Source organism: Procambarus clarkii, chromosome 13 (assembly GCF_040958095.1).
Source record: "Procambarus clarkii isolate CNS0578487 chromosome 13, FALCON_Pclarkii_2.0, whole genome shotgun sequence".
Classification (NCBI taxonomy): Eukaryota; Metazoa; Arthropoda; class Malacostraca; order Decapoda; family Cambaridae; genus Procambarus; species Procambarus clarkii.
Window position 1 is genome coordinate 7,410,676 of NC_091162.1, and position 17,078 is coordinate 7,427,753.

At 43.0% G+C, this 17,078-nt stretch overlaps 1 protein-coding gene across 13 annotated transcripts in view; it reads left to right on the forward strand.

Moving 5' to 3' along the window:
- The first annotated feature begins 699 nt into the window (after positions 1 to 699).
- Positions 700 to 17,078, forward strand: part of LOC138364236 (tax1-binding protein 1 homolog) — a 57,330-nt gene continuing 40,951 nt past the window's right edge. For 2 of the 13 annotated variants that reach the window (XM_069323576.1, XM_069323579.1), the window contains exon 1: positions 2,217 to 2,284. Coding sequence is in view for 8 of the 13 variants with exons in the window: in XM_069323567.1 (XP_069179668.1) it covers positions 2,346 to 2,540 (195 nt within the window). In the remaining 5 variants the exon portion in view is untranslated. Of the gene's footprint in view, positions 754 to 2,193; positions 2,285 to 2,330; positions 2,651 to 15,389; positions 15,420 to 17,078 lie in introns of those variants that run through there. The other 11 variants (XM_069323567.1, XM_069323568.1, XM_069323569.1 and 8 more) reach the window with 10 other exon arrangements.

Here is a 17,078-nt window from a genome sequence, read left to right on the forward strand (position 1 = left end):
TATATCATGGTTACAATCAATGTTTTAATGTGTGGATATGTGAAAACAACTTTCTATTGTGCACTGCCACACAAGGGCAGGGATGGGTTCATAAGTGATACAGCTTAGAATATAAATAGAAATTGTTCTTCATTCTTTAAAATGGACAAGCAAATTTTGGGTAAATTGTTAGGATGTCGCCCAGAACACCTGAGTCAATAAAATAGTTACACAGTTGGTGGTACAATAGGCCAGGAGGTCTAAAGTCCTTTACGGAGAATGGTCGACTTGAGAATGGTCCAGGACGGACCGAAACGTCGTCGTCCCTTCACCTTCTAGTGTGTGGTCTGGTCAACATACTTCAGCCACGTTATTGTGACTCATCGCCTGCAAGTGGTTAATAGATAAATATCTGAACATCATTATACATAATTCACTAATAAAACCATTGTGGTCCATTAATTCATTATTTGTCACTATATTAACCTTACTCAATCATTCATAATATAAATATTTGGGGGTCCATAATAAACCCTGTACTGTACTTACAATAATACAAATTAAAAATACTAAATGCTTGAGAGCTTATCATTTTAGAGCAATTTCAGTTTTTTTTATTGAGATAACAAGGAGGACTTAGCTTGAATTTCTTGCTATCACGTCACGCGGCTTATCTTTCGCATTTATTGATAACAAACTGATAAAACAGCTATGGTTATAGTAAGCAGCAATAGGCACTGCAGCCAGTGCGTCATGGAGGACTTTATATGCCAGGTGAGTTCCTGTCCCAAGGTTAGTTCGTTGCTCCTGTGTCTTGCCAACCATAACTTCATTGTGACATCAAATTTTACAAGAAATGTAATTGTTTTATGATAATATTTACAAAATGATATGACAGGTAGCGAGAGTAAGACTGAATCTATGCAAACACTCCATGCAAATAAAAGGACCCAGTGTATGGAGATATCACTCCCTAATGAATTAAACAAAGTTGCTCAGCCTATACTCTACTCAGGAGTAAAATTATTTAAAGAGTACATAATTTCATCCTCATAGTTTCCCAGCTTGTGCTCCAAACTCACACTGCATCTTGTGCTACCCACTCACCCAATGTTAGTACTTTAAGTCATAAAAAGTCATAAATTTCACCAATATAATTTATATTGCCATAGCCCGTGCCCGTGCTACTTGAAATTTTTTGTTCAGAAAAGCTGACGCTAACACAACAATAACAACTAATATAATCTATCCTTTTGTACATATATACCAGCTGGCCAAGCACTGAATTATTTAATTATTACAAGAATGTAAGAACTCTTGTATATATAAATAAATACAAATAAAAATATATCTCGACCAGTCCTAAGGTCCGTTGCCTTAAATGACTCTTCCATATTATCTACGCATATATATATTTCGCTCCAGGGGCTAGGCCAACCACTTAGGGTGGACTGTAGAGCGACGGTTCTCTTCATGCAGGTCGGCGTTCAATCCCCAACCGTCCACCAAGTAGTTGGGCACCATTCCTTTCCCCCGTCCCATCCCCCAATGCTTATATCCTGACCCCTTCCCAATGCTATACAGTCGTAATGGCTTGGCGTCTTCTCCTGATAATTTCCTCCCTCGTTCCAGCGGCTATGCCATTAATTATACTGTAGATTGTCCTTCTTTTGAACAATTCTCGTGGCTGTCAAATTACTGGAGAGATTGTATTAAGACAGGTCATTTCTCGCTTGACTCCATGTATGACTAACCATCCTGTCAGATGGGAATATTTGATAAACTTATAGCAAGTTTTAGATATACACTGTGCAATCTTTCATATAGCATATAGCAGCAGCAGCACATTGCTGTGTACACCTAAACTTAAATAAAAAACAAAAATAAAAACTGTCAGTCAACCTGTCACTAAATGTTTATCAATCATGCATACCAATCTCAGCACTCACGCAAGATAAACACTTGGACTTAAAAATCACGCCAGTAATTATATTTAGCAATTACATTTGTAAGTAATTGTAATTGAAAATAAGTGGGATGAGTGATAATGAACGAGATAATTCATTCAATTTCTTTAATTATGCACCCCATACCCTTCCCGTGGGCGGTGGTGTAAAGAATTACAGAGGCACATAATCGCTTCAGGATTAGTGAACCCTCTAGTTCATTTAGCTAAACAAATAACAATTTTTGACGCTAGTTACACAATGATTAATGTTATATACACATGTACACATTATGAGTGAGGAGGGTTGGCGAGCCTGGTGTGTGTATCCATCGCTATGGGCTGGAGCCGCAGCTGAGAGTGAGTATTGATTTCCACATCAATTTTATACCATAATATTGCTATTTTGTGGTGGGAGGAGATGAGGGAGGGTGTGTTGGAGAGCGAGGAGGGTGGCGAGGCGGTGATATATGGTGAGGGTGGTGATGGTGAGGGAGGAGGTGGTGAAGGGGAGATGGTGCAACACTCAGTCATTGTGTTGTGTTGTTGTGTACAGTTTGTGGCCACCTCACTGGTCCTGAGTGTGGCGCCCCCACTACTGCTCTACCTTGCCACGGTGAGAGGAGAGCTGGGGAGAGGTCTGCCTCACCACGGTGAGAGGAGAGCTCTACCTCACACTCCACCTCCGAGTGAGAGCTTGTAGCTCCAACAGCAAACATAACCGAGGTTAAGGTTCAAGGATTGTTGTGGTTACGGGACCAGGTATTCTGCTGCTGTCTCCAGCAGGACCTGTGTGTCACTGTCTTCACCCTGTGTGTCACTGTCTTCACCCCTGTGTCACTGTCTTCACCCCTGTGTCACTGTCTTCACCCTGTGTCATTGTCTTCACCCCTGTGTCACTGTCTTCACCCCTGTGTCATTGTCTTCACCCTGTGTGTCATTGTCTTCACCCTGTGTGTCATTGTCTTCACCCTGTGTCATTGTCTTCACCCTGTGTCATTGTCTTCACACTGTGTCATTGTCTTCACCCCTGTGTCATTGTCTTCACCCCTGTGTCATTGTCTTCACCCCTGTGTCATTGTCTTCACCCTGTGTCATTGTCTTCACCCTGTGTCATTGTCTTCACCCTGTGTCATTGTCTTCACCCCTGTGTCATTGTCTTCACCCTGTGTGCAGCGTACAACACTTGCTGTGTTCCAGGCAGGTCTGTGTGCGTGTTACTTGAACAAGAGAGGTGTGAGATGTAAACTTGGCAGTCTCCGTGGTGTAGTGGTTAACACACTCGCCTGGCATTTTGCGAGCGCTTTGTTCTGGGTTCGTATCCTGGCCAGGGAGGATTTACTGGGGTGTAAATCCTTAACTGTAGCCTCTATTTAACTCAACAGTAAAATGGGTACCTGGTTGTTAATCGATTTCACGTGGGGTCGTATTCCAGGGAACATAGGATTAAGGTCTTGCCCGAAATGCTATGCGTGCTAGTGGCTGTACAAGAATGTAAGAACTCTTGTATATATAAATAAAATAATTAACAGCAACACACATGTGTTTTAGTTATGTTGTCTATGTGGGTAAAACTATTGCAAGTGGAGGTTGATGTGGATGGTTTGTTGCATGTACTGTACTTAAATCTTAAGATTTGCATCTCAATTTTCCACTCTTTAGGATGAAATTCTTAATCATTCTGTCACTTACCTTTCACTCTCTTTTAGTGTGCTTTAATGTGTTTACTGTAATTTTTGTTTTCTCTTATTTAAAATACAATAATACAGCCCATCCTTCTGTTTTAATAGTACAGTACTGTACTTACAGGAAGGATGAGGACCACAGTACATATAACGATGTACAATGCAATTAAAAAGTAGAAAGCGGTATTACAGTACAAGTACTGTATTGAATTTGGACAAACGGAAAAACAATTTTCTTATGTTGCAAAGACAAGTTATCCTAAACTTCCTAGGCCTAATGCACATTATCTGAGGCCTAATATAGTACATATGTGTGCTATACTAGACCTAGGAATATTTAAGTTTGTTTTTTGGCTTCATTTTTTTTGGACTCAAAGTGAAAAAAAAAAAAATTTTACTATCTAATTACTTACTACGTCAATGTTTGTATTATGGTGCACATACTGTAGTTACAAAAAGTACTATGTAAACAGGAGGACGGGTTGAATAATACAATATGTCCATACAATAAAGCGAGGAAATATCTTCACCTACAACCGACAAACTTTTAGCATAACTAAGCTCAAACAATAGTTACATACATTCAATCAATCGGTGTACAGACCTGGAACCTCACTAACCAACTGTCTAAAGTACCCATACAATAACAAAAACAATGCATGAAAGAGGTACCCATAGGGAACATTCTTTCATTAGTGTATGTCCAAATAGCTCTTAATATTGTTAACATCTTCATATTGTAAACTATAAAAATCTGCATTACTACTAATGTACCTATATCCTCATGTACAGATAACCAAAGACAAAACCCTAGCACAACAAACTCTACCATAAAAATAATATAAAATCAAGCAGTAATTACAAGTAGGCAATCTTAACATTAATGTACAAACATGGATCCTCGCAGGGCTCGTACTCCACACCAATCCAACTGGCTGTCACAGTACCCATACTATATAAAAAAATGCATGGAGGGGGGGAGAACTTATAAGGGACATACACTGTACTGAAGTGCAAGTCACAAGAATGCAAGAGAATATGTACACAGAGGTCACAAAAGTAACGTAAATTATAAATCCAACCCCAAATTTATAACTGTGAAACACTGCAGTACAGTATACAAAAATTTTTCAGAGAAAGAAAATACCACAGAAAAGTCAACTATGAATCAAAAGTAAGGAGAGTCATATGAGATTACTATAATGGTCAAAAACAGAAAACAAAAAACACATCCTAACCCAAAGCAACAAGTGTAAACTCCACGCACTAAACCTGACCCTGTCCTGTAACATCAAACATGTCAACAACTTCACATGCACACTCGGATAACACAGAGCTGTGATAAAGTGCTCAACCATATTACTAACGCCACCCTAAGTTCACAAGAGTAAAACACATGAAACGTAGACTTCTCATCACATAAAACACCGTTAGCACTATCTTGAATGCCCAACATATGCAGCCTAGCATTAGTGGGAAGTCATAGATTGAATGGTATACAGTACAATCTCATGCTGCCTCGGCACAATAAACGTAAAATTCACATTTCTCCACACCCCCATGCCAATCGTAAAGGGGTAATGCATCCTCCATAGCGGGGGTACACAGAGAAGCAGGATACCATAAACACTTTTACAAGATAAGCTGAATGAGGCATCCACTTTACAAAGCTGCCATAAAACATTAAATACACAAGAATATAATAGGAGGTGGGGGGCAAAAGAAACATAAACAAGCTCAACATAATCGGTCATACACAGCAAATAGCTCACAATTAACTTACAATAATAATGCCCCAGCATACTTATCCCACCCCAGCACTCGGACACCCTCGTAGATACAACAAACAATTTGGCCAAAGCCTTATAATACACATTTTGGATTCGAATCCCACCACTCCCACAATCCAAATAGAGTGGTATGCCTGATTGACTGATATCTCCCACGCAACATACATCTAAAGATTAACATTTCAATGGCCCTTGTTACCTCGTGTGGCAGGAAAATAATATGAAACAAACCACACCATTGAGAGCCCCCTACAATTCAATATCAACCCTTTCTGAAGCAGCGTCAAGTGCTTGGATGACAACATGGACGTAGAGACTAAGACAGTATGTTGCACATCATTCCATTGCCTCCACAGTGTTGCCCCATAGGACTGACACCATGTAATTCCAAGAGTCTGTAAAGAACTGACTACCCAAACCCAGGAGCTTGGCCATCCAAACTTCAAACATAACTACCAAGTCCCATCAAGCAAGTCTTCTTGTTGAGCACTGCACCCGTTGCCAACATAAATGCTTCCAAACACATGTCCAAAGATACATCCCTCTGCCTAGCATCACTTTCCACAGGCTGGTACAGCTCCTCCAGACCACTCCGAACACTACCTAAGATACCATCGGTGTCTGTCAGGGTTGTGTCATCAGACACCCGAATACCAGTCATGAGATTGGAAGATCTAGAAAAGAAATTAGACTTTGGATAAGACTACAATTCAACTACCACCAACCTCTACCCACCCTCACCTGGTCCCTAGCCAACACACCCACCACCACCATACGTACTATGGTCTGAAGAGCTAATAGGGACAGTGATAAAGGAAACAACCCTTCCATTGCTGTGATGCAAATACATGTGATTGATCCTGGAACCATAACTCCTATGAAGAAACATACAAGATGAAACACTACCAGCCAAGTGGCATGCATCACAAAAACTAAGACAGGATTGAGTCTGAACCAAAGCCTGCGACACAACTGAAGGAGACCTTGTAGACAACCTGCACACACAAAGTAACACAATTAAAATCCACCCAAAAATGAGTTCTGTAGTTTTTAAAATAGTATTATGCACTTAATAAACTGTGTTTATCTGTAGTAAATGTAGGAGACTGTAGGAAGTTGGGTGTAAAAGATGGGTGAACTAATCAAATTTGATGTTAGCATGTGTCATTTTGTACCCATGATGGTTTACCAATGAAATGAACTTTTTCAAAATGACTGGGTAAGATTTGACTGAACCTCCTATGGGATCTTAGGGAACCCATACAAAGGCTAGCCAATTTAAGCTGATGAGATATCATATTTTTTTCTACAGGAACAGTGAGTGCTTTACTCTTTGTATACACTATGATACAATATATTTGGCCTGAAAATAATAAAAAAACAGGTTTGATAGTACAGTAATGACATAAGACCAAACCCTAGGCCTACTAACTGGAAGTTTGTTAGGCATACTGAGGTACCTTGAGGTAGGACTGTTTGTGCTGTTACCAATTTTAAATTCCTAAATTTTATGGGTTGCATTTGATTATATTTAATAAAATCATTAGTGAATCAACTGCTGCACAGACTGCAATTTTTTTTATCTAATTAAGCAAAGAATATACATTTTTTAATCTTGTCACGTGACTAAATAACAGGCCATAAGTGTTACAAGTCATAAATATTTGAAATCACCCCATCCTCATGAAATTATAATACTGTACTTACAGTAACTATTCGGTCAAAAGTACCAATATGTATACTTGGAGAGAGTGATGGACCACTTTTTGTATTATTAATTTTATACAATCCAGAAAAAATAAAGCTAATAACCAAACTTGAATATTTTTTTTTTTTTTTTTTTGAGATATATACGTACAAGAGTTGTTACATTCTTGTACAGCCACTAGTACGCGTAGCTTTTCGGGCAGGTCCCTGGAATACGATCCCCTGCCGCGAAGAATCGTTTTTTCATCCAAGTACACATTTTACTGTTGCGTTAAACAGAGGCTACAGTTAAGGAATTGCGCCCAGTAAATCCTCCCCGGCCAGGATACGAACCCATGACATAGCGCTCGCGGAACGCCAGGCGAGTGTCTTACCACTACACCATGGAGACTTTGTTCTTAGGTCTAGTATAGCACACACATACTACATAAGGCCTAAAGTAGTATATTAGGCCTAGGATTGCTAGGAGAGGTTAGGTTAGGTCTTAAATATATTTAAGCTGCAGTTAAAAAGTTTCTGGATTGTCCAAATTCAGTAATACAAAAGTCAACTTTCTGGTGGTCCATCACAACATACTGGTACTGTACTTTTGACTTAAATGTTACCATAGATATTCTCACTTTAGGACGACAGGCTACATAAATACAAATAAGCATAAACAGCAAATTATATTCAGTTTTATTACATTTGATATAAATGTACATTACATTACAAAAATTGAATGCTCTAAATATGTACCTGTACTGTGCCATGAAATTTTAAAATTTATTTAAATGGTCAAAAATTGCAAAATAATAAGGACCTTTCACCTGATACATTTATTCCAGCAAACAGTAAATAGGCATCGAGAAGTTTGGCAAACATTGCAGGTTGCATCGTGGGGGAAGGTCAGGAGATGGCCTAGGGGAACATTGCAGGTTGCATCGTGGGGAAAGGTCAGGGGATGACCGAGGGGAAACATTGCAGGTTGCATCGTGGGGAAAGGTCAGGAGATGGCCTAGGGGAAACATTGCAGGTTGCATCGTGGGGAAGGTCAGGAGATGGCCTAGGGAAACATTGCAGGTTGCATCGTGGGGGGAGGTCAGGAGATGGCCTAGGGAAAACATTGCAGGTTGCATCGTGGGGAAGGTCAGGAGATGGCCTAGGGAAACATTGCAGGTTGCATCGTGGGGAAAGGTCAGGAGATGACCTAGGGGAAACATTGCAGGTTGCATCGTGGGGAAAGGTCAGGAGATGGCCTAGGGGAACATTGCAGGTTGCATCGTGGGAAAAGGTCAGGAGATGACCTAGGGGAAACATTGCAGGTTGCATCGTGGGGAAGGTCAGGAGATGGCCTAGGGGAACATTGCAGGTTGCATCGTGGGGAAGGTCAGGAGATGACCTAGGGGAAACATTGCAGGTTGCATCGTGGGGAAAGGTCAGGAGATGGCCTAGGGGAAACATTGCAGGTTGCATCGTGGGGAAAGGTCAGGAGATGACCTAGGGGAAACATTGCAGGTTGCATCGTGGGGAAGGTCAGGAGATGGCCTAGGGAAACATTGCAGGTTGCATCGTGGGGGGAGGTCAGGAGATGGCCTAGGGGAAACATTGCAGGTTGCATCGTGGGGAAAGGTCAGGAGATAGCCTAGGGGAACATTGCAGGTTGCATCGTGGGGAAAGGTCAGGAGATGGCCTAGGGGAACATTGCAGGTTGCATCGTGGGGGGAGGTCAGGAGATAGCCTAGGGGAACATTGCAGGTTGCATCGTGGGGAAAGGTCAGGAGATGGCCTAGGGGAACATTGCAGGTTGCATCGTGGGGAAAGGTCAGGAGATGGCCTAGGGAAACATTGCAGGTTGCATCATGGGGAAGGTCAGGAGATGGCCTAGGGGAACATTGCAGGTTGCATCGTGGGGAAAGGTCAGGAGATGGCCTAGGGGAACATTGCAGGTTGCTTCATGGGGAAGGTCAGGAGATGGCCTAGGGGAACATTGCAGGTTGCATTGTGGGGAAGGTCAGGAGATGGCCTAGGGGAACATTGCAGGTTGCATCATGGGGAAAGGTCAGGAGATGGCCTAGGGGAACATTGCTGGTTGCATCGTGGGGAAGGTCAGGAGATGACCTAGGGGAAAACTTCAATTAGCATAGCAGGCTTCCTGTCCTTAACTCTGGGAAACTATAAGGTGAACCATGTAGAAGATGCAGTTCAGTTTGGTCACTATACTAAAGAATGGACATAAATTGACTAGAATGTATTCAGATAAGGATAACAAAGTAAATTCCATAAATTACAAAGGTCCCTTTGTAATAAACCTGATTGTAATAACTCGCCTTGTATCTATCTCGACCGCGCACTCCGCTACTACCACTGAGCTAACCGTGCAATCTCCGCTCTTTCTATGGTAATAACAGATGCTCTACCGATCATGTAAGATGTTAACACTCGGGCCGTCATACGAAGACGTAAACCAGTACACAGAGGAAGGAGAGAGAGAGAGAGGAAGAGGGAGGCAGAGCGAGAGGAGAGAGAGAGGAGAGAGCGAGAACGAGAGCAAGGGAGGGAGAACGAGAGCGAGTGAGGGCGAGGGAGAGTGAGACACTAGTGAGGGAGAGTGAGACAGAAAGATAGAGGTAATCGTAGTCACAGCCTATCGTATGAGTTACCGAGTGACGCTGCCACCACCCTGAGTTACCGGACAGGGGACCGGAGTGAGATTCGTAGGTCTTGCAGATGGAATAACCTACCAGGACAGGTGTAGGGAACAATTGAACGGTACAAGGATCCTGGCCTGACACTCGAATAATCCTGACCACTTGGGAACTATGGTGTACACAAGAATAAAGCGGGACACACCCAATACTAACACCTCAACACGGAAGACGAACGGGGGGAGGAGTACTGGATAATTAAGAACACTAGGTCACTAGGGCAAAGGGGACGGTAGGCCCAATATCACAAATGACAAGGAACCATTAATACACATTTAATAACACTTAATATATGACTTTATTGAATTAATTAAATAAGACACTCCCTAACTATATTCCCTACTAGAGGCCAAGGGTACTGAATGAGGTGCTTTAGTACAAGAGAGCCGTACTTACTCGTATGTTGTTCCACCGTTTCCGGGAGATGATGTTCCTTCCCCGAGTTCACACACACCTTCCTACTGGGCTGCGCCCACTCAACTGACTCTCAACTGATCTGTTGCTCCTCAGCTGAACATGAGGGTTCTACCTTTGGTGTTTAGGGGTTAATCCCTGAAGATTTTCATGGCGGCAACAACTCTGACCTCTTTGTGATTCGATGACCGTTGACCTGACTCTATGGCTAACTTGTACAGAGGTGTAACTTTTACATTGTCTGCCGCCGCCTGACTGGCGCCCGTGGTTTGTTCATCCTCCACGTGGCCTGTTCATGCTGTTATGATGTTCATGTACTATGTACTGCTCTCTTGTTACACCTTATGTATAAATTAAGAAAATTTAGTTTATAACAAGGTTGCTAAATATTTTAACACAAATTTGAATGTGTAACAATGGATATACAGTGGTTAAGTTTACATTATGGCAAGACCTTGGCAACTTACTGGTTTGGGAAAGGGTTTGTACATTTATGGAAAAAATTACCCCATAGTCATGGGTTAGACAGACTTGGACCTAAATAGTGGCTGCCTTGCAGGGTCTAATAGGTCTCCTGCAGTCTCATCTAATTTTTATGTTCTTGCGTTTGAAATCTTTTATTCTCACAGTTGGTATTGTACTAATTTTTATTATTGTGCTGTTTTGAAAACATTAAATATTTAAAGTACTGTAGAATAGAATTTGATTTCTTGTAATCAAATAATGTATTGTAGTTCTTCAATTATTTTACATTATAGAATTGGATCAAACAGAATAGCAGTGCATTGAATCAGAATACAACTGTAGTATATTTGCACTGGTACATTGTATGGATATAAACTGTTAAAGAAAGAAGTGTGGCATGTGTGGAACCTTGTTCAACATGTTATTGTTTACAGTACAGTATGGGTAATTACTTAAGTGTACTAGTTACAGTACGAGAGCTACGCTTGTGGTGTCCTCTCTTCCTCTTTGTCATATAACACTGAAACTACTGATGGTTTTGGCATCCACCACCACCTCACTTAATTTGTTCCAGCTGTCAATCACTCTGTTTACAAAATAAAACTTTCTAATATTTTTGGGCACCTTTGTTTCCTTAGCTTGACTCTATGACCTCTTGTTTTTGAGGTTGCCACTTTCAGGAATTCCTCTTTGTCAATTTGGTCAATTCCCGTTTATTGACAAATAATTCCTAATTAATTCCCAGTCAAAAGTGGTATGTCAAGTGGTGACATACCACTGCTTTTTCTTCTTGCTTGGCATAGTTAATGGTTCTAGCTTCTCTTCTTAACTTGTTTTTCAGTTACGGAACTATTTTGTAGCATGCCTCTGTTCCTTTTCCAGTTGCTCCTTGAGATATGGGCACGATACAGCTGCTGTGTATTCCAATTTTGGTCTCACAAAAGGCATGAACAGTTTTAGTGTTTCACCATCCATGTAACTGAAAGCAGTTCTGAAGTTGGAAAGTGCAGCATATGCTCCCTGCACAGTGTCCTTTAGTGTTCCTCTGGTGACATTCTACTATCCAGAACCACCTCTAGATCTGGTTCTATGTTCTATCATTAAAACTTAAGCAGATTTGTTACTCAGGATCTTTCTGTTCAAAAAACATAGTCTATCTGTTAGTCTGTCATTACTCTCTAGGTATTCAACCCATTTGGCTTTTAACTATTTTATCTAGTGTTTTGACTACCACACTTGTTAACAATATGAGTATTATTTAGAGGGTCTTCTCTGCTACCATTTTTGTCGATTGGAACTATGTTTACCTTTTTCCAAATATTTGCTAAGATTTCTTTTGACAAAGATGTTTGGAATATCAGTTGAAGTGGAATGCTTAGCTCAGGTGCACATTCTCTCAGCACCCAAGGTGAAACTTCATTAGGTCCAACAGCTTTATTTCTTCCTAGTCCTTTTGAGTAAATTTTCCATTTTGTCTCTAGACACCTCTATGTTCTCTATGATGTTTTCTGGAACTGGAATTGGAATTGATGTCTGGTTTTCTGAAAACCTCATTTTACACAAACACACTTTGGAACTGTTCATTTAGTGTTTCACACATTTCTTCTTTTTTCTCTGTGAACCTGTTCCCCATTCTCAATTTTAGGATTTTATCCTGTACATGCAGCTTGCTTTTAATGAATTTATAGAAAAGGCTTGGATCTGTCTTACATTTGTCTGCTATCCCTTTCTCAAAGTCCCTTTCTACCTCTCTCCTCATTGCTGTGTATTTATTTCTTGCTTGTTTGTGGTGCTGGTTTGTTTAAGAGTTAGGCCCTCTTCCGATATTGAACCCATTTTCTTGTCTTATCCTCTCTGGCCGTCTCACAATTTTTGTTGAACCAGTCCTGCATCTCTGTTTTGGTATATGTATATTTTCTGGGGGGAGCCCTGTCGGCTCCCCGGAGCTATCCCAGGCTGATATGCTAATGTCAGACTTTGGCATCAGTCATGTGTATGGAGTTCTTAGGCCTACCAGGGACCACGGCCAGAACCGGGCCCCCTCAGAGAGGCAAGGGGAGCAATGGCCTATAGAAGCCCCCGTGTAGTTGGAAGCATTCTATGTCTGCCATCGACCGGAACAGGCACCCAGAAAGGTAAGCGCCCCAAAACAAACCCCTATTCTGGTTAAAATTGCTACCTAAAACCGAACTAGTGGATAGAACTCCCCAACCGAAAACAAGCAAACTAGTGTGACGTCACACACTTCCGCGCCGCTGTCTGCGCAGCTCCCCCCTCCCCGGGAGGGGGAAGGGGGAGCCCCAGACCCCCCGCGCCGGCTACCCACACCTCAGTTCTTGAGGCTGATGCTATAGGCGATGGTCGTGTGCTCTGGCTCCGGTGTCGCTACTGCACTGTGCTTTGCGTGTGGTGTTAGTTTTGTGGGTGCGAGAGCCAGGAGTTATCTTCAGTACTCGGGCTGCATGCGCCTAGGGCTGCCTTCCCTAGGTGCCCTGTAAGTACTGCCCTTGGGGCTTGGGGCCACCTTCCACAGGCTCCTCGGGGTCTGCCTCTGCTGGTCCGTTTTACCTTTCGGTTTTTCGGCCGCCTGTTGGGCTCTTGGGTGTTCTGTTCTCCCTTGTTACCGGCAGGTAAGAGGCAGTTTGCACTGGTAGGGGCGCAGGGTGCTGCTCAGCTTGTATTTCCCGACATCGCGGCCGGCTCTGTTCCTTGGGGTTCGCTGTCCTATTGCGGGGTTTTGTTTTTCTTTTTGTTTTTGCCTGGTGGGGGGTTCTGTCATTTTATTCAGTTTGTTTTTGCCCTTCCACTGTTCTCCTCGGTGGCGCCCCCTGCTAGGTCCCCGTGAGTGTACACGTCCCTGGGGTTCAGCTTTAGAAGTTTGCTTGGTAGTTTTGGGCGCCGGTTTGCAGCACCCTGCCTGGGACTACCTGAGCGCGAGTCCTCTTAAAGTAAACGCTCAGGACCCTGGGAATCCCCTAGGGGGCGCGTGGGTCCGATGGATGTGACCCCGGAGTCCCCACTCGCTGTGTGCGAGTTTGAGGGTTGCTCGGTCCCCTTGTCTCAGGGTGACCCTCATTGTTTTTGCCTCTGCCACGCTGCCTGTTGGGTCGGTGATACTTTCGACCCTGAGTCCTGTGAGTGTTGCTGCTTGCTTGTGACTCAATTTACCCAATCCTCTGATGATTCTATTCGGGTACGGGCGGCACGTGCGTTGCAGTCTAGGTTTCGTCTGTTGCAACGCGCTCGGTTGGTTGCTTCCCCGGATGCCCCGGGGCTGCCCCGCTTTGCTTTTCGAGACCCGGACTTGGGGGTGGGGGTCGCTTCGATCCTGGTTCAGTCCGCACCTCCTCGTCCTTCCCCTTTCTGCTCTTTTGGTCGTGGTGATAGTTTTGTTCGTTTGCAGCCGTCTCCTTCTTTTCTGGCGAAGAATGAGACTGCTGCGTTCCGGAGGGGTCCATGGGTGGTTGATGCTTGGTTGGTCAGGCCGGGGGTGCATCATGTTTTGTGTCCGGTTGCGGCGCTTCGCCGTTATTTGCGCGCCACAGCTTCTGTGTCCGGGGACGCGCTGTGGGTTGATCCGGTTTCCCTTCTTCCCTGTTCGCGGGTTCGGGTCTCAGGTCGTCCGCACGGTTATTAGGTCCAGCCAGCCTGCGGTCTATCCCCGTGCCCATGACGTTCGTAAGTTCGCGGCTCTTGCTGCCGTCTTTGGGAATATGTCTTGGTCTGATATTCGGGCGCGGGGATTTTGGCGGTTGAACAGGGTCCTGGCTGCTCGTTACCTTGTGAATGTCCCTGGGCCTCGTCGGGCCTGTGTTGCTTTGGGTCGGCGGTTGCAGCCAGTTGTCTCGGCTTCGAGTTGAGGGGTGAGCGACGACCGCCTCCCGGGTAAGTCCCTCTTTTTCTGTCTGTGGGTAGTTAGCTCCGGGGAGCCGACGGGGCTCGCCCCAGAAAACCAGCGTTGAATGTAATGAAACGCCATTTTCTGGGTGAGTCCCGGAGGCTCCCCGGCATCCCTCCCTCCCTCCGGTCGGCGGTTTTTCGCGTTTTTGACATCCAGCCTCAAGAACTGAGGTGTGGGTAGCCGGCGCGGGGGGTCTGGGGCTCCCCCTTCCCCCTCCCGGGGAGGGGGGAGCTGCGCAGACAGCGGCGCGGCAGTGTGTGACGTCACACTACTTTGCTTGTTTTCGGTTGGGGAGTTCTATCCACTAGTTCGGTTTTAGGTAGCAATTTTAACCAGAATAGGGGTTTGTTTTGGGGCGCTTACCTTTCTGGGTGCCTGTTCCGGTCGATGGCAGACATAGAATGCTTCCAACTACACGGGGGCTTCTATAGGCCATTGCTCCCCTTGCCTCTCTGAGGGGGCCCGGTTCTGGCCGTGGTCCCTGGTAGGCCTAAGAACTCCATACACATGACTGATGCCAAAGTCTGACATTAGCATATCAGCCTGGGATAGCTCCGGGGAGCCTCCGGGACTCACCCAGAAAATGGCGTTTCATTACATTCAACGCTGGTTTTTTGTACATTTATTGTATATTTCACAGAATTTGGCATACATCTCATTTGCTTCCTTGCCTAGCAACAAGTCTTTCCAATTATATTCATTAAAGAATTTACTAAGTTCCCCATAGTGTCCTCTCTTGAAATAAAATTTATCAACTATTTCAATTTTGCCATTCTCTTCTAGATTATATCTCATTGCATATTTAATTTCCAACAGGGCATGGTCACTCTTTTCCAAGGGAGGAAGGTACAGTACTGAATGTCAAATATATAATCATCTTTCCTGGTGAATATTACATCCAGTATTGACAAAGCATCCTCTTCCTTTATCCTCGTGGCCTGCTTAATGTAATTACCTAAGTATAGTTACAGGATGAGAGCTACGCTCGTGATATCCCTTTTTCCCAGCACTCTTTGTCATATAATGCTTTGAAACTATACTGACAGTTTTGGCCTGCACCACCACCTCACCTAACTTGTTCTAACCGTCTATCCCACTATTTGTGAAAGGAACTAAATGTCTTGATACATAAATGTCTCCAGGATGAGGTTTACAAATCTGCCTGTCCAAATGTTTTTTTTTATCTTGTTTCGCAGGCCTCTCAGTCTATTGTTTTCAAGTTGAAGTCCCCCAGAACCAACAATCGTGATTTATCTTTATGTGCTCTTGCTATAATCTCTCATGACCATTATGAGGCCCTCACATTTGTCATCTAGTTATTCCTTTGTCAATGTGTTGCTTGCTGGTGGGCTGTAGGTACATATTTACAATTATCAGTTTTATCATCCTGATTCCAAACTTGCAGTGCCATTATGTCAGCTTCTCGTGGATTGTCAATTATAAACTCCCTTACATTCAGGTGTTCTTTCACTAGCACAGCCACTCCTCCCCCTTGCCTAGATTTTCTGTCACGTCTGCAAATTGAGTAGCCCATTGGGAATACAGTATGATCTCACCTAAAGTATTTTCTTCACATTTTGTCTCTGCTAGTGCGACAATATCTAGGACCTTGAGCTGAATTACAGTATACAGTATTGGTTTAGCTCCAATATTTTTTATCTCACTCCATTTATGTTGGTATATGCAGTTTTTACGAACATGTTCCCTCTCCCTTTGTCTTTTACTCCCCCTTCCTTTAGTAATTGTATTTGTTTGTTTTTATATACCATTTCACAAGCTTTCCAGGCCCTATCACCTTGTACAAAAAAATTTCTTCTTCATTTCCACTCTCATTTAGAAATTTCATTCCATTGAGGTTTAATTTTAGCTTTTCTCTGTCTTCCTTTGAGAGGTCTCATCTTAATGACCGAAGAGTTCCATCCTCATCATTTCCTGACATTCCTAAGCATTTCTGTCATGTCTTTCACTCCATTAAATGTCACCCTTTAAGTGGTGATTCTTGTCTTTCATATTTTCCTAGCCTACTAAAATCACTGACATTTTTCTTTGATGTGAGGCCTTGTCCTTTTATTTTTTACTATTATTTTACTTACTGTACCACTTATTTACCTACTATTTTATCAATGATTGTAATCTCTGCTGCTGCTCTGTCTATCCTAGATGTAAACTACTTTTTCCAGGCACCCAAAAATTATCTTGGACTTGTATCTACAGTGTTTTGTACTAATTTACTGCTTGTGACACATTCCTTCCTAATTGCTTGCCTAATATTTAATTCTTGTTCCACATTCCTATTTTTGACTCCCAAACATAATTCTCTGATTGTTTCTTTTTCTTTTGATACCTGTGCATATGTTTCTTTCATTTCCGCTTTATACTTCAGTAATCCCTGAATAATTTCCTCTACTTGACCTCTTCATGAAATGTCCCTAAGGCTGTCTTTACCTAACCCATATTGTTTTCTAGCCTAGAATAGCCTGTAGAGATTGTCCGAGTTCCTCAACA